The sequence below is a fragment of the Neomonachus schauinslandi genome, chromosome X (genome assembly GCF_002201575.2).
Source record: "Neomonachus schauinslandi chromosome X, ASM220157v2, whole genome shotgun sequence".
NCBI lineage: Eukaryota > Metazoa > Chordata > Mammalia > Carnivora > Phocidae > Neomonachus > Neomonachus schauinslandi.
Window position 1 is genome coordinate 36,970,961 of NC_058419.1, and position 18,199 is coordinate 36,989,159.

Sequence of the window (18,199 nt, forward strand, 5' to 3'; positions counted from 1 at the left end):
ACATTGCACAGACCCGGGTTGGAGCCAGTTTTGCGTTTCTAGCTGCCCCTTCTGTGAGTTGCCATTTCTGCAGATACAAAATAAAGGGCACGGATAATGCCTCCTAAACATGGCTGCCACCAGGAGAACCTGAACTAGAATGTGCGTTTCGGACAATACATGCAAGCGTTAATTGTCTGCATAAGACATTCATCCGTTCAACCGATATTTCCTGGACAGCGGTTGTGTGCCCAGCCCTGTGCTGACAATGTGTATCTTGCCTTTACGGAGCCCTTTCTGCTTATTCAAAGTACTTTTACGCTAACCATCTCATTAGGTACAGCCACAGGGTAAGGAGGGCAGGATAGAGAACCCCACTCCCCTGATGAGAAAATCGAGGCACAAAGGAACCAAGCCAGAAATGGGGCGCAGTTCTATTCTGCAAGTCCAACAGGACCTGAGCCTACAATTTGATTCGAATGAAAGCCTGTCAAATTTCAGGCTAATAGCCTGCTGTTCCGTATTTACTGTGCACGCCCCAAATGCAAGTGCCCTCACCCAGAAGGCTTGCCCTATACACGTCAGCTGGATATTCTGCCTCTGGAAGGGTCTACTGGGATCATACTGGTTTTTCAAATCAAGCCTGATTTTCTTGTCAGTTGATGCGGCTTCTGCCTGTAGATAGGCCCTCCTTATAGAGCAGGGACTTGCCATTTGACTGAGTAGTGAGGGAGGCATGGGGGCAGAGGGCCTTCCCAAGAACAGGAAATACCCATTTATCCAACACGTTCAAGGGCTAGGGGGTTCTGGCAAACTAAATACCCTAATTGCCCCAGACTATCCGCCATTTACAATCCCCAGCCCCTGGCAGTCCACCAACCCTTCCAGGAGAGCCAGAGGCACAACAGTGTTTGTTATAAGTTAGAGCACACGTGAAAATTGGGGTCCATTTGTAACAGGCTCCAGAAAGGAGACTGGGTGTACATTCAGATTGGCTCCGCTACTGCTTAACGGAAAATTAGTACTGATACCTCTCATGCCTCCAAATACAATGAGATACACTTTAATATTTGAAATATGTGAACAGAATTAAATCTGATGATTTAATCAGAATTAAATCTGATTTAAAGGCATTTTGGCATTTTGCAGTGTCCCATAACCTTCAATTTGAAAAACAAAGGTCAATCAATAAGTTTATATATTTAAAAAAAAACAAACAAACTATGGTTCTTTTCAGCTTCTTATTCCGTGGATTCAGAGAAAGGGTAAGTTTGTTTTTATATATTGTAGTTTGCAAATAATGTCGAATTCAATTTTTTTTTTTTTTTTTTACGGTTTTCAAATAGGAAGACTTCTTTACCAGTAAGGCATCTCAGTGTAATACTGAAAGGACATGAAATAAGACAGTAGAGAGGTCTGATTATTATTTCACTTTTTATAAAGTAGTGACTCCCTCTTTATTAACTGGATTTTGAGCTGTGTTACCTACACAGACACTCTTTCAAGTGCTAATTAGTTTTTTTTCAAACTTCGCCCACTTTTCAGCAGATACTCTGACCTTAGATATTTCCTGCTTCGACCCTCACGTAATCATGAAATATAGACACAGTTATCCCTAAAAAATATTTTTTAAATAATTGGCACCATGTAAATTTCACAACCCTCCTCTTACTAACCATTGAGCGTCAAGAGAGAATCATTAAAATCATTACGAAACTATCTTTGTGAATCAAGCAAAGGCATTGAGAACCCTATTATCACCCCAAAGTTATTTAAAATCAAAGTTGTCTTTCAAATTATCCCCATAAAAACCAGTTGTTAGGGGCATTTGAGTGTGGGGCACTCAGATAGACCACTATATTGCTTGAAGAGCCACTATATTAATTCTCTATTTAGCCGTGTGAAATTTTTTTTTTTAAAGAAAAGAAAGCAACAATGTATTGCCGTGGGATAAGAATCTATAGTCCACCAAATTAGTATAATTGAATTTCAGAGTCTGCCTTTTTTAAAGCGGGCAAATGACTGCATGTTAGACTTTGAAGAAGAAAGACACATACAATCTTTCTATCTTCCCTTGTCTTTGGAGGCCATCTGCTGAGCTCTGTTGCTTGCATTAGCCTTCCTGGCCAGTAATAAAAAATGCAAAGCTCTTTTAATGATAAAAGGGAAGGAATTGTGTAAAGGGGCTCCTTAGAAGTGAAAGGGGCTGCTTCTCCCCTGAAGCACATAGTGTGTGGCCCTTCAGGGCACCAACTTATTCTGAATATCGTAAAACGACTTTTTTATCTTCAAATTGAAAATTGTCCTTTGCTTGAAACTCCTCTCTGCTGATGTAAAACGGAAGCTTGCCCTTTAAATGAGAATGACTCACATTTAACGAGCGATCTTAACATTTATTATCTATTTTTTCAATGATATTGTTCAGGCCCATATTGCCCCATTTGGCAGAGGAAGAAACTGAGGCCCCCAAATGTTTTAGGCACCCTAGGCAAAGCCCCATGCTGAGCTAATCGGTTGCAGAGCCTGGACCCTACTTTCCCTGAAAATCTTCACTTTTCTTTTAAAGCCAAGCTCCATGTGCCTAGTTCCAGGAATAAAGTCACTGGGATGACTACCGTTTGTCTAATTTCAGGTAATCTTCAAAATACTTCAGAACTTCTTCCTCCAGTGACCACAATTTTTCTCATTCTAGACATAGTTCGGCAGTATGGGTCCTCCTCTGAAGCTCTTCAAAAACCAGAAGTACCAGGAACTGAAGCAGGAATGCATCAAAGATGGCCGACTGTTCTGTGATCCGACCTTTCTGCCTGAGAATGATTCGCTTTTCTACAACCGGCTGCTTCCCGGGAAGGTGGTGTGGAAACGTCCCCAGGTAACTTTGTCTTTTGTTTGTTCGTTTGCTTTTTACTTTCTGTCTCCTTCTCAATCTCTTGCATCATAACTCTGCCTGGTCCACGGTTTCTCTCAACACAGCCTACCACGCGCAAAGCAATTTAGGAGACAGCTTTAATGTGGCAAGTGTTATGGATCTGTGCTTCTGACTCTAGCTTGAGGAATCTTGAATTTCAGTCATATTTGGTCAGATAGCAATTTTAAAAGAAGAACAACAAAACTCCTGATGTAATGAGCATAAATGAAATGAACTCTACAAGGACAAGATGGAGTTCTGGGGGGGGAGAGGGAGAGATTTCTTTGTTACTCTTTGGATACCATCACCTGGATCCCCTCGCCATTAGCCCAGTGGGATCTAAGTAGGAGTGTAGCTCTTTCAGACCTATCACTAGTTATTATGGTTCTCGGCAGAACAGCTGTATATTGTGTCTCTAAACCAAGTCTCAGAACCTCTTCACCAGCCCTGCATGAGAGGGAGCTCAGTGTATAAAATGATAGGATGGTGGAATCTGGAGAATAAATGGCAGGCAACCTTGCCTTCTCTAAAGGGTATAACTGGAAGAAGGATATTATACCCGAGCTCCTTCCCAAAGTGGGTGACCAGGGACATAAGCCACAGAGGGCTGTTAGGACATGCACATTCTTGGACCCTCACAATATCCTGAAGGCCTTCTGATCCCATGTGCTGATGTATCCTTTTGTGCCATATTATGCAACCACCTCCTTTAACAGCTTAAGGTTGGCTTTCCTCAGCCAGCAGGCTTTTCAGTTGCAACTTTTTAGTTGCAATTACATTCCTTCACGGACTTCTCACGAGAGCCGTTGCAGTTGCTGTAGGTTGCCACCAGGTGGTGCCAGGATACATTGGTCCCTTCAAGGCTCTTGTGTTTCCTATGTGACTGGAAGGACTGGTCTCAGTGTTTGCCCGCAAAGTATGATAGCCATTGAGAGTATGAGACTTGGAGAAGTCCTTTCCATCGGAAGGAAGATGACACTCCTCCTGACTTTCTGCGCCTCCAGTTGTTGACATCCCCTCAGATCACTGACCTGCAATAAAAATCTGGGAAACGTGAGCAGAATTCACTAGCCACTAATTCGGTATGCAGAGGGGTAAGTTCTGTTTTGTTTTGTTTTGTTTTTGCAGAAATGCACGAAGAAAATAAAGATATCTTGTCTGAGTGCCACTCTTATGAATGGATGATGATAATGAGGGGCACCACTCTTTTCTGATGCCCGGATCAGAAAGACAGGACATCCATGGGGCAGAAATAGCTGAAAAGGAGGCAGGAAATTGAGGAAGGTTTTCTGTCGGGGGGAGGGGATATCTTTTTAAAATAGGACAGACTTGAATGTATTTCTAGGCCAAAGAGTAAACAGTAAAGAAGAAGAGGTTGAAGACACAGGAGAGAGAAGGAATGATTGATGAGGGAGAGGTCCTGGAGGAGATAGGAGGAGACCCAATGGGCGGCAAAGTCGTAAGCCAACACGAAGCCATTTCCCAGATGTGAATCAAGCTGACAATGCTTCTTGTACTGGCTGGGTCTTGAGACACATGCTCCCTCCTCTCTCTTGGCTCAGTCCTTTGTCCTTTGCCTTCTTCTTCCAAATTCTGTGGACTGAATCCTAGATGGATTAGCAGGGAAGGAAAAAACTTAATAACCATGGCAAGAGTCCATCTTGCCTCTGAAGCAAGCAATACCCTTTCCAGGGTGAGGGGATATCAGAAAGAGAGGGTGAATTGGGGTGGGTAGGAAAAGGAATCAGCATTTATGCCATGCCTACCATGGGCCTAGAGACTGTGTTTAGAGTTTTCTGTACATTTTTTTTCATTTCATCTTCATTTGCCATGGCTCAGCAAGGTAGGTATCGTATACATTTCTCTGACGCGATTCTTTTTTTCCGGTTTGAAAACTAAAGGTAAATATTACTACGTCCGTTTTATTGATGACGAAAGTGGATCTCAGAGAGAAGGTAAGAATTTACCCGGGGTCCGAAGGCGGACACCCTGGGATTTGAAACCAGGCTTGACTCCAAAGCCCACGTTGGTTTTCACGCCGCCATGCTGCTGTTTCAGAGAAACGGAGCTCTTTGGGTCTCTTCTTTTGCTAAAATTGGTAGCTTCCCACCAGTCAATTCCCACCTTCCTCCTCCCTGGGTCGATTCTGTACATCCATTAAATGATCCATACCCTCCCTTTTGAGAGCACCCTGTGAGCTTAGTCTTAAGCCCAAAGGGAGAGTCTTGAGAAGCATTTATTGAGCACCTACTCTGTGCAGCCTCTGTGCAATTTACAGACACAGCCTGGGGTGATGCACTCCCATTCTAGTGGGAGAGATGGATATTGAGCCATCAACGAGTTAAATAATAAATGAATGCCTGATACAAGAAATGCTATCTTCAGGCACACAGACAGTAAATCCTGTAGGGCTTTGAAGAAGGGGGAGATCAGCATAGATTGTAGTGGTTGGGGAAGGGGCCTCTTGTGGGAAGGAGGGGAAAATGAGGTTCTGGACCACCATCTGAGTCTCCTCAAAAAGCTCTGGATTCCTTTCCAGCCAGAGTGGAGGCCAAGCCTGTGGTCAAGAACCACGTCAAAGTTCTCTGGCCTCCCATCAGGAAAGCCAAGACACAGCCCTGGGCCTCTCTGAATTGGCTCAGGGAGACCAGATGGGTCGTTGGCCTCACCCGCTTCATTGGCAAGGTTGAGATCCCGGTTTGTAGGGAAGCTTGCAGACATCTTGTCCCTTGGCATGCCACACAGCCTCATCCTCAACCAGGGCTGTTTTCTGAAGTCTCTAAAATGGAAGAAGCATGATTAACCTGATATTCTCTGTTTCTTTCCTTTCCCATGTTCAGAAGCTTCTGCCTTTATAAGCCTTCATGCCCGTAAACCCCAGGGCTAGTTGAACCAAACAACTTCAGTTAAGCCCCCAGTATCCTAGGGCAGGATTAAGTGTCCCCTTCTTCCCAATTGCCCCTCCCATGCTGTATCCTAAGGAGCCACTTTAGATAGGCAGGGATTATGGGAATGTTTTGCAGTTATTCAGGGCCGGCTCATCTGCCCATACCCTCCGGAGAAAAATCCTTCTCCTTAACTCCTCCAGTGGTCCACCGCAGGCCAACCTTCCTGGATACACTGGTATATGGCTCGAGACATGTGTTCCTGAACTTTCCTGTCCTCCCGGGGCTTCCTCATATACAGTCTTAGTAAATTCTAAGCTATGCCGATTTATACTGACTGACCGCGTGATCGTAAGGCTTCAGGTACAATTTTTAGGGCTGAAATCTGGCTGGCCAAATGCCCATAAAAAAATCTCTTCTCCAGCCACTCTTCTCTCCTACCCGCCTCTGGCTTTTTTCCTGACTGACTCATACCCAGCTACAAGAGGGTCTTAGAGTCAGACACATCTAATCCCTGACTAAAGAGGAGCAAACCCTCGTGGGGATTTGTGCAGCCAGCTGTGGGGGAAGCGAGGGCACCTGCGCAAGATCTTCTGTCAGCTCTGGTCGAGTTTTGAGCCCGGGCCCTACTTACCATTTCCCTTGCCCAGGTCCTTCCACGAGGAATACCCTCCCCAGGGGCCATTTCACTACCCTGCGTGGGAGGAGGGTGATGAGGGTCTGGATGAAAGCCAAAGGTGGTAGGAATGGAAGGGAAAGTTCGATGAGGGGAGACATCAGAAGCAGAATACACAGGCCTCGGGGACAGATTGCCTGGGAGGAAACAGTAAAGGGGAAAACACTTTTCTCTGTGCTAATCGAAGTTTCCGGCTCCCCGCTGAATGGGGCATCTCCGTGCCATAGTTTTGGCCTAGACTGGTCATAAAGTTCTTATCGTTCCCAGAGATCATGTCCCCCAACCTGACTAGTCCTCATGTTTTCCACTGGTGACACAATTGAAACCAGCTGGATGGGCCCATCCTGTTTATTTTCACTTGTGCCCTTTACCAGCTTTCTCACAGTACAATTTATAGGTCATAAAATTCACCTGTTGGAAGAGTAGGAGGCAATGATTTTTAGCAAATTCACAAAGTTGCAAAAACTTCATCATGGTAGAACAGTCACAGTCACCCCGTAAGACCCTCTGTACCCATTTGCGGTGAGTAACCCCGGCCCCCCCATCACAGGGACTCACTTAATCTACTTTGGCTTTCTATCTAGATTCGCCCGGCTCTAAACATTTCACTTGGAACAGAAAAGTAAAAGCAACTGGTCTCTTTTGCTTTAGCATAACATTTTCAAGGCTCATTCATGTGGCAGCATGTAATCAGTTTGTCCCTCCCATGGCTGAACAGTAATCCATTGCATGGATATGTAAATTCTTCCCAATTAAAGCAGTTTGAGAGTTATACCTGGAGTCTTCTAGCCAAAGTCTGAAGGTTCAAATGGGATAACTATGTCGTGACTCGGTTGTCTAGGCTGGAAGTAGAAGTTAGGCTTAAGACCTGAATTCTCAGGCTTCATACTGAGTTTTCCTTGGAGGGTTAAGGAAGGAAGTGGCTATTTTACTGATGACATACTCTTCCCGCAAAAGGAAAATTCGCCAGCAGGTAAAGTGAACTCCTTGAGAGGCTGGTCCAACATTGGTCCCTGAGCCTAGCTCCACCTATGAAGGCCCTGCTTGGAGATGGTTCAGGTTTCTTAGGATAAGATAATGGCTACTTGGACCAACTGGCACAGCCCTCGGGTCCTGAATGGCAGCCCTGAGGCCTTCTGGGACTAGTTAGGGTGCTGGACTTGGTCATAATATATCTACTGCAGGGCCAGCCTCACTTGTAGGTGTCCAGGCCCCCAGCCCCTCAGTACTGCAAGACTGGAGCACTCTTGAAAATGCCTCCACTCTTCTGGCTGCTGGTTTTCTCGGCCTCCTTTCATTTTACTGCGGTTCTTGAGGTTGTTGACCCGGGACCTCAATGCTTACTGTCCGCCAGTTTCGCCTGTGTAAAAAAGTTGCAAAAACCACATAGAATGACACGTACAGGGCTCCAAGCCTGGTAATTGTGTGTCTCCCTCCCCGCCAATCTTCCAGAGGTCTCTGCGAAGGGAGCTGAGGTGAGGACAATAGGAAGGACTCTCAGTGCTCAGTTAAGAGAACATATTTCCTGGAGAATCTGTTTTGCTTGTAGAAGGCTTTGGCTCGGGGATGGGGGTATGCGGGGACTGTTCCTGGCTTTACTCTTGGTGTCCAACTTCCTAGTTGTGTGTGTTCCCCCCTAAGAAATTATTTTGCCTTGACAAACAGCCCAGTTCAAGGATCACAGCAACTGTGCCAACACAGCTGGGAGCCATTAGGGGCCCAGCATCTCCCTTCTCTCTCAAGCCACCCAAATATGTGAATATGTGAGCTGTGACCTCTCCCCAACTCCATTCCTTACCAGTCCAGCAGAGCTCAGGCTGAAATATCCCATCTGCACTCTCCATCTTGGCTCTGAGTTACAGAAAAATTTCTCCCGCCTTACTTCCTTACTCCCCACATGAAGACACCCCGTTGTCCAAAACTAGAGAAAAAATCAATAAACAGCCATTTCATTATTTTCAAATATGTCACCAAAAAAGTCCATTTGGCCGTTAGATTTGCACTGACTTATTACCCTTTACCCTTTCTCCCTCCTTAACTCCTTTCTAGTCTCGTACTTCCTTAAAGAGGTAGAGGATGTGGCATAATAAAGATTTCCCCCCATGTTTCACATCACGGCACTGACATACATAAGAGATTGATTCCCACTGAGTGGATGAAACTGAGGCGTTTAAAGCCTATTGGTGATATTTAGCTTGGAACCAAAAGCTGAGATATAACTTTAGCAAGTCTTCCAGAATGATGAAGAGCTTTTAGGCAAGTGTTAAGCAGAGAGGCATGAAGCACCTTCCCCAACTATATGTGCTTTTGAAGAACCTCAAACTTCAGTCCTAGGTCTCCTACTAACTACCTGCATGCTGGGAGGGGCAAGTTGCTGCCCTTTCCTGAGCCTGTTTTCTCCTTTATAAAATAAAGAGGTTGAGTAAATAGTCCCTAAGATTTCTTTCAGCTTTGACAATCTATGGCCTTTTAATTTATCATGTTTTAAAACCCATTGTTAAATGGCCATCCATCATGCATGAAGAGTGGTGAAGGAAAACTGGGCCATGGGCCAGTTTACAAGAGGAAATAGAAAATAAGGGATTTTTTGGGCCCAAATTTATATTCTCTCATGATTACATACAGTTACACACACACACACACACACTCACAGAAGGACCACATTCAGCTTGGATCTACAGGAGAATAATTACCCAGTTTCTCAATTTGAGTTCTGTTTACAGGTATTTGCTCATTTATGTGACCCTTTATGTCTTGAATAAAAGCTGGCATGCCAAAAGTGTTGGCTGAGCCTGGATCCCTGCCGTGAAATGAGAGCCTCGTGGCAATCCAAGACACTGTAATGTAACCCCAACCACTAACAACTTCACATAAAACCAGCAAATAATTTGCCTTAATAATCTAAAAGCACACTTTTCCATACACCAGTGTTCACTTTATTGTTTTTCCATGCTAGGCAACTATTATTTGCATCATCGAAACCCAAGAAATCATTGTATAACTTTATGTCTTGCTCCAAATAAAATAGTAACACCCGGCCCATGAGAAAAAGCTGCGTTTAGTTTCATCTTAGAAAGGGCAAAGAAACAATTGGGAGAGAAAGAATATCAGGGCCTAATTCACCCAACACACCTGCTCTATGCTCAATAAGTGAAAAAACAGGCAAGTCCCAGCCCATAAAAAAATATTAAGATAGAAGTCTTCTTCTAAGACAAAAAAGTGATGTCGAGACACTAGGTATGCATCTAAAAAAAAAAAAAAGACCTGAAAATCCCAAACTGAAAACCCACCTAACCCTCTCCTTTTGGCAGAGGGATACCCAATTAATCTTTATTTTGGATTTGTCCCTGCCTAGAATGTTTATTCTTTTCTCAAGTGATTTTGGCTTTTAAAGAATATATGGAATGTTTCGTTCTGTAGACCAGATCCTTCATCAAGGAGAATTATGTCCATTAAAAAAAAAAGAGGTTTGAGAACCAGAAAAATAGAGCTGTCTCTATTTAATAAAATTTAAAAGGATATATGTCTAGATTTTCTTTCCATTTGAGACTAGGATTTATTTCTGCTGGGTAAGCAGAATGTCAAGGTACCGGCCAACGGCCTCCTCCACGAAGCTTTCTCCAGATACTCAAGACTTCGTTGGTATTTCCTGCCTTTGAACTCTGCAAGTGCTGATTCTCTGAGTCACACAATCATGTCTTCAATTATGTGATGTTGTGTATGCGGCAATGCCTTTGTCTGTGCCTGTCTCTCTACCCATCATGCCTCCGTACCTCTCCCTTGTCCAACTGCCTCACGCTAGTCATCCCTACGGCTTCAACTCGAGTGTCACCGTGGCTATTCAGTCTATTCTATCTACCACCAGGGAGACTTTGGGGATCCTTCCCCTAGACACCGATTATACTTTGAAAATAACCGCAGTGTGCCCTCAGACACTGTGTCCTCATTGTACTATTTGGGTCTCATTTTCCTACTTGCCGTGGGAGTGGCACGGCTGTTGACATGTTTGGGGAAGAAAGACCCATACGCCTCAAACAAATACTGTCCCCCACCTCTGTCCGGCTTCCCTTAGAACAACCTCTGTGGGAAAAGAGCGTGTTGAAGTGCTCCTATGAGGGGTCCATTACCACCTGCTGCCATCTGTATTCATCCAAAGATGGGGAAAAATCTAGTTGCCATGGAGGCTGCCGTTGCCTTTGCTTTCTGTTGGGGAAAGGGCTTTCTGTATAAGGTCTCCGAACTCATTTTCCCAGGGAGGGAGAAGCATTCACCACCGTCGGGCCTTGTTTTTTGAAATGCAATTACCCTTCCAGGCACAGGTGCTTCAGAAAATCTCCTCGTGACCAATAGGACCGGAATGCAATGTGCTAATCTCTATTTCTCTTCCAAAGCTGACTGCTGTAGGGAAAACTCTTCCAAACCGCAATGCTAGTTCTGAGCACCCCCACCAGCCCATCTCAACCTGTCTCATCGCATCCACTCCTCCCATTTCTCCTGCCACTTCCCCTCATGACCCCTTTCTCTGCGGCCAGATGATCGACTGCTTTGTATTTTTCCTCACAATCCCCCCCCCCCCAACTCCCTGGACTTTCCCTTTATCCCACTTATGGGAGTCCTAGTCACGATCTCTGTCCTGCCTACTTCAGCTCACGCTGACTCTTGGGAAACACTTTCCACACCCTTAGAACCAATTATTGTATCTGCAGGACATCTGTGATGACCCCCGTCTGATCGTGGGCAACATCAGCAACCACCAGCTGATCCAGGGGAGACTGGGGCACAAGCCGATGGTCTCTGCGTTTTCCTGTTTGGCTGTTCAGGAATCTCACTGGACAAAGGTATCCCCCTCTCTTGTGAGACCTCACTCAGTTTCCACCTTTTTGTCTTCCTTAGTAATTTTGGGAAAAATCAGGTCATTAAGATTTGTAGATTGTTCAATTCCTGAATTATGAGAATCTTTTACAAGTTATGAGGATTTTTTACCAATACAGGAAGTTGAAAGAATTTTACAGGGGACACCTATATACTCACCTAGATTTCTTACCATTAACATTTTACTCTATTGGCTTTGTCACACGATAGTTGATCTTTTGTCACTTGTAGTGCTTTGACCTAGTAGCTCTGCATACTTGTGTTCTCTGCACCGACTGGAAGATAGAGCCAGCAGGGGCCAGGAAATCACAGATAGGAATAACAGAAAAGACAAGAAAAATGGAAATAGTTCCTTGAAAAGGTTCTAATAAATTCTCGAGTACAAAAACTTCTTCGGCATTTAGGTCAAGTCAAAGGCAGTGAAGTGTTGGCTTGATTTGACTTGATTTTTCTCCAGAAACAGAATTTTCGAAGAGTGATGTGTAACTGCATATAAAAAGGAGGATTTCCCCAATATAATTTTGTTCAAGGTGTGAGTCAAATCCATATAGAATCTACATGAAATCTCTAGGATGGACCTTTAAAGCCCGAAAGTGCAGGCGTCTGTATTTTCAGTGATTTTGTCTTTTAAAATGCCTTATTTAGATGGTTAAACATGCAACCGGATATGTTTGTATAGACAGTTTCTCATGATCGACTTTGTAGATTATCTGTGGGAAATAATTTAATTCCTGATTGGCTTCCCCTCAGTCACCCTGTGTGTATTCAGGGCCGGCATGGTAATAGTATCCTCAGCAAAACTGACCTAGGGAAGCAAAAGTTGTGGGAAAAAAATGCCCAACCTAGGACTTCCCAACCTAGACCCAAACCAGATGTATTTGGTGTGCTTCCTACTGCCGAATAGATTTGCCGGAAGTCAACTGCAACTCAATATTTGGATGTGGTCTGGTGAATAACAGTTGTATGACTGCTCTTATATTTCCAGACAATTCCCAACCATAAGGAACAGGAATGGGACCCTCGAAAACTTGATAAATATGCTGGGATATTTCGCTTCCGTTTCTGGCATTTTGGAGAATGGACTGAGGTGGTGATCGATGACTTGCTGCCCACCATCAATGGAGATCTGGTTTTCTCCTTCTCCACCTCCATGAATGAGTTCTGGAATGCTCTACTGGAAAAAGCTTATGCAAAGTAAGGAGTGGGGTTGACCCGTCAGTGGTCAGCGTACACGAGGAAGGGAAGGCCGCATTTGTCCTTGGGAGCTCATCCTCTCCCAGCCGAGCCCTTGAGTTTAAATGGGGTAGCATAGCAGTCAGATCCAAGGCATTGCTTTGGGCCTGGGCCTGGCCCTCAGAAATCCTGAATGTTAGAGAAATGAGCTCTTCTGGTTTCCATTAGAAACCCTCCCTGCTTGTAGGTGCCCCTTCCTGCTGCTAATCTGCAGATCACATGGCATCATGGCTTCACCTTTTCTCCTTCCCTAATGTTTACCTGGAGAAGGAGCTTCTTCATGGACTGCCCTTGCTCAACATAACCTAAGCCTAGAAATCTCTGGCTATAATCTCATAATATCTCTCATTTCATACCTCAAGAAAAGCCAGCTGCCAAAGGCTGGCTGGGCGGGGACTGTTCTAATTCTTGGGAACAAGACGTCCTCCACCTGGAAAAATTAGTTTACCAAGATAACCTTGCATATTTGCCCCCAGGCTGCTTGGATGTTATGAAGCCCTCGATGGTTTGACCACCACTGATATCATCGTGGACTTCACTGGCACGCTGGCCGAGACCGTTGACATGCAGAAGGGAAGATACACCGAGCTGGTTGAGGAGAAGTACAAGCTATTTGGGGAGCTCTACAAAACATTTACCAAAGGAGGGCTGATCTGTTGCTCCATTGAGGTTTGTTGTCACCAAAAGCAACCATTCTTTGCTCACACTACAAAATTAGTAGGGAATGTCACCCTTCCCCCAGAGATTCAGGAGAAGGCATTATGGTGCTCAGAAAACTAACAATATACATTGAGTCCTGGAACAGAGGCCACTGAGCTTTAACTTTTTTTATTTTTTCAGAATTTATTTATTTCAGACAGAGAGCGAGCAAGCACGAGCCAGGGGGAAGGGCAGAGGGAGAAGCAGACTCCCCGCTGAGCAGGGAGCCCGACGCAGGACTCGATCCCAAGATCCTGGGATCATGACCCGAGCTGGAAGGCAGACACTTAACCGACTGAGCCACCCAGGCGCCCCAGAGCTTTAACTTTTTATCCTTCTGTACCAACCATCCCACTGGGGGCCGATGCAGTTTCTCGGCCTGTGTCAATAGCCTCTGCCCCTGGAGGTAGAAGTTATAGCAGTTTGCTCACGCAAGAAACCAGCCCCACCAAATTTTTAAGCTGTTGATATCAGTGTACTACTGTGGGAGTTTCAATCTGAATTGTTTAAGTGGGTTATTATATTAAATTCTGTATTTCCTTTCTTTCACTTGCTTTGTGTCAAGTCAGGTGTCTGGATAAAATTTCTATCTGCTTAAGGAGAACTGGCTTCAACCATACTGGGGTAAACCAGTCAAGGAAGAGTTGGAGCCAGGCCTTGGGTCTCTCAATTCTTGTGGCCTTATGTATCTTTCTTTGCTCTCAGTCTCCTAATCAGGAGGAGCAAGAAGTTGAAACTGACTGGGGTCTTCTGAAGGGCCATACCTACACCATGACTGATATTCGCAAGATCCGTCTTGGAGAGAGACTGCTGGAAGTCTTCAGTACTGAGAAGCTCTATATGGTTCGCCTGAGGAACCCCTTGGGACGTCAGGAATGGAGCGGCCCCTGGAGCGAAATGTGAGTGACCCAGCCAGAGGTGAAATAAAGCAGGCCCAATCCTCACGCATTCCGGTCCTTTGGTGTCCTGCTTCCTGTAGGAAGTCAATGGTAAACCTAATGGCTTCTCCCTTCGTTCATTTGCCTTCAGTTCTGAAGAGTGGCAGCAGCTGACTGTGGCCGACCGCAAGAACCTGGGGCTTGTTATGTCTGATGATGGAGAGTTCTGGTGAGGAGGGGTCTTCGGTGCTAAGGGCCTCGGGGCTCCCACGTGGCACTACCGCTGTAGGTATTTGGCACCATCTTCATTTCTTTCCTGCCTTCCTTCTGTTCAGGATGAGCCTGGAGGACTTTTGCCGCAACTTTCACGAACTGAATGTCTGCCGCAACGTGAACAACCCCATTTTGGGCCGCAAGGAGCTGGAATCGGTGGTGGGATGCTGGACTGTGGACGATGATCCCCTGATGAACCGGTCAGGGGGCTGCTATAACAATCGTGATACCTTCCTGCAGAATCCCCAGGTTTGAATCAATTTGGGGTTTTTTTGTTTTTTTTTCTAATCTTGTCTCCACCTTCTCAAGGCAATAGGAACTTGGGTCTCACCTTGCAGTATTTCTTTGACATCAGTTTTTCAATTTGCAGCTGTTGTGTAATACTCATCAACCAAGGTGCCTAAGGATTGGCTCAGACGCTGTAAGTCATGGCAGACTGTGTCTATTGCAGAGACGTATGTGGGGAACAATATTAAATCTGAGTCATCTCTGGCTGCCTCTCCCCTGGTGCCATATTGCTTGGTGTGGCTCTTTGTGATTGTCCCCCATCGGACAGACAGGGTCTGCTCCCAGACACTCAATTCTTTTTCATTTCTTGACTGCCCATCTGTTCTCTTGGGTGCGCATTTACAGTGTGCATCTTCTTTCTCATGCAGTGAATCTTCTGAATGCCATCATGACGCCTCCCTTCTCTCACCCAGAACCAGGTCATTTTGCCCAGGATCTGACGCACTACCCGATCAGTGACCCTATCTCATCTGTCTTCCATTACAATGTTCTTCCACATGATCCATTAGGGGTCAAGCCCAAGCATGCCCCAAAGCAAAAAAATCCAAACATCCAAAGCCTGAATCTGTAATAATCTTGATAGTTTTACCCCCAAATGTGCTGATGAGATAACCCACGGGAGGCAAGAATTCTGACTGTACTGTCACCTTATGTCGGTATGTCTTTTCTTTCCATGGGCCTCATTGGCCAGGCATTTGGAAGGACGCCAAGATGAGTAGGCTGATTTATTTAACTCATACCTTTTTCCCCCCATTCTTTCCATCTTTTTTTTTTCATCTTAATTGTCTTTTTTTTTTTTTAAGATTTTATTTATTTTATTTATTTGACAGAGAGAGAGATAGCGAGAGAGGGAACACAAGCAGGGGGAGTGGGAGAGGCAGAAGCAGGCTTCCCGCCGAGCAGGGAGCCCGATGCGGGGCTCCATCCCAGGACCCTGAGATCATGACCTGAGCCGAAGGCAGTCGCTTAACCGACTGAGCCACCCAGGCGCCCCTCATCTCAATTTTCCTTAAAGAAAGGAAAGCTCCCATTACCGCCCCGCCCCCACATCATCCCCATGTACAACCCTGGAAGTGTTTCAAATATCAGGCACATCGACCGAGCTGGAGAAATGGGCTTTTGGCTTCACACTTAACTGCACAAGATTGAACGTTAGGAGCCTTGCAAACCTATGATTCTGGTTTTATTTTCTGTTTCTTGCTAAAGGGAAAGAGAGAAAAAAGCAGAGAGAGAGAGAGAGAGAGAGAAAGACAAGAGACAGAGAGACCAATCAGATGCCTTTTAGTTTTACTTCCCAATGGCACCATGATTCCCTCAGATGATGTTTCAGAGTCTCACGCACAGGTCTGCAGCTTCCCAACAGAGAGGGTAGCAAAGCATCAGTTCTCCAAGGAAGTGGGTCCAGCCCCGCCACAAGCCACACATCTGGGCTGGCTAGAGGAGGCTAGCTGAGGGGGATGCTATAGTATCAGGCTAAGTCAAACAAAAGTGCCTTTTGCCTTTATGGATTCTAGAATTTTTCAGTGTGCAGCTTTTAAAAGCAAGGGATGATTTAAAATACACCCAAGATCTTACCAAGAAGCTTACCCTCTTTGGCATCGAAGACCCAGGCGTGAAGTTTTCTCTCAATCCATGCCGAATGCCATAGGGAGGAGCAATATATGATCTCCACTTAGCAAGCCCATGAATTATCCAAGGCCACGGTGTCTGGTCAGCGGCAAAGCCCAGAAAATGATCAGAGTCTCTGCTCCTCAACGTAATTGTCTTCTCTGAGATCTGAGCTGGCTCATCTGAAATGGAAGTGCTAACTAAAGCTCCATGGTGGCCTCTTTCCCTTAGTACATCTTCACCGTGCCCGAGGATGGGCACAAGGTCATTATGTCACTGCAGCAAAAGGACCTGCGTACTTACCGCCGCATGGGAAGACCTGACAATTACATCATTGGCTTTGAGCTCTTCAAGGTAAGAACGGGCATGTGCAGCAGAGAGAATAATGGCAAAGAGAGTCACAGTTAGGACGGCCTGGGGTGAGGGGAATGAAGATAGGTCCAAGGATAAAGAAAGCAGAGGACCTAGGATCTCCTAACGTGAACACTGCGATTTGAGCGGAACAGGGCATTTCGTTCTGTCTCATTTTCAGGTGGAGATGAACCGCAAGTTCCGCCTCCACCATCTCTACATCCAAGAGCGTGCTGGGACATCCACCTACATTGACACCCGCACCGTGTTTCTGAGCAAGTACCTGAAGAAAGGCAACTACGTGCTTGTCCCAACCATGTTCCAACATGGCCGCACCAGCGAGTTTCTCCTGAGGATCTTCTCCGAAGTGCCCGTCCAGCTCAGGTTCAGCTCCCGCGGCCAGTCCAGCAAACTCCTAGTCTCTGCTTTGCCTCCTGTCCCAACCCACCCCCCTCCCTTGACCCTGCTCCTCCTATGCAGACACGCAAAAGGACAACCTGTCCAAGTCAGACTTCACTGACATGACAGTGGTAGAAATATTTCTCAAAATGGTTATTTTCGTAACCACAAAAAATTCCCCAGCAGAGGTCTGAGCTTCAGACCTCTGGGCTGCCATCTCAGGGGAACAGGCCTGTAGCCTAACCTTTCCCATGTATATCTTCTCTTCCATTCTCTGGCTGACTCTATTCTTCTCTTAAGCAGCTGGGACTCCTCACGGCTCCTCTATTATGTTCTGAATGCTGGGTCACCAAAGCTGCCTTTTCACCCCGGCCCTGCCTACTCTGATCTTTATCTGCTGGGCCTTAACGCCAGGGGAAAGGAAAACAGACTCATAAAATACAAGCCATGTCTGAGGAGGAACGAGTTGGGTCACTCAGTATTCCATGCTTTTCAGCAGCAACGGCTGCCTTGGCAAGCCTATCGCCTCATCAGAGGGCATTTGTCATCAGTGGCCTGTCTTCTTTTTGATGTTCCAGGGAACTGACTCTGGACATGCCCAAGATGTCCTGCTGGAACCTGGCTCGTGGCTACCCAAAGGTGGTGACCCAGATCACCGTTCACAGCGCGGAGGGCCTGGAGAAGAAGTATGCCAATGAAAGTAAGAACCGCAGAGGTGTCTGGGAAAGCGAACTTCAGTTTCATTTCTTGCACCTATGGTTAGAAAAGGTGGTCACGAACAGTTCTCTCCAGGGGTATTTTCAGTCTCGGGAAGTCAGGATGGCTGTTGACCTGGACAGAGAACGGGATGTGAACTTCCTTGGGCAAGGCCTACATACTCTTCCTTTTTATAAAGGCTAGAGAAGAAAAGGGAATCGGGATCCAAGGCTCGAGGTCATTCTGGTACCCAGGTGTTAGGCTAAAAAGTCCCAGTGAACTAGTTTCTCGACTCTCTAGAATGAGAACTGTAATCACTCCATTAAAAGCGACTGTCGCTTTGTTCCAGCCGTAAATCCGTATTTGGTCATCAAGTGTGGCAAGGAGGAAGTCCGTTCTCCCGTCCAGAAGAATACCGTTCATGCCATTTTTGACACCCAGGCGATTTTCTACA

General features: G+C 45.7%; 1 protein-coding gene across 1 annotated transcript in view; it reads left to right on the forward strand.

Annotated features, from left to right (window-relative positions):
* The first annotated feature begins 2,685 nt into the window (after nt 1-2,685).
* Nucleotides 2,686-18,199, forward strand: part of CAPN6 (calpain 6) — a 16,313-nt gene continuing 799 nt past the window's right edge. The window contains exons 1-11 of the mRNA XM_044911806.1: nt 2,686-2,851; nt 11,155-11,286; nt 12,306-12,514; nt 13,030-13,222; nt 13,958-14,151; nt 14,282-14,359; nt 14,466-14,652; nt 16,531-16,653; nt 16,832-17,034; nt 17,628-17,749; nt 18,095-18,199. The exon at nt 18,095-18,199 is cut by the window's right edge and continues 20 nt beyond it. Of these exons, the coding sequence (XP_044767741.1) occupies nt 2,687-2,851; nt 11,155-11,286; nt 12,306-12,514; nt 13,030-13,222; nt 13,958-14,151; nt 14,282-14,359; nt 14,466-14,652; nt 16,531-16,653; nt 16,832-17,034; nt 17,628-17,749; nt 18,095-18,199 (1,711 nt within the window). The 5' untranslated portion in view covers nt 2,686. The remainder of the gene's footprint in view (nt 2,852-11,154; nt 11,287-12,305; nt 12,515-13,029; nt 13,223-13,957; nt 14,152-14,281; nt 14,360-14,465; nt 14,653-16,530; nt 16,654-16,831; nt 17,035-17,627; nt 17,750-18,094) is intronic.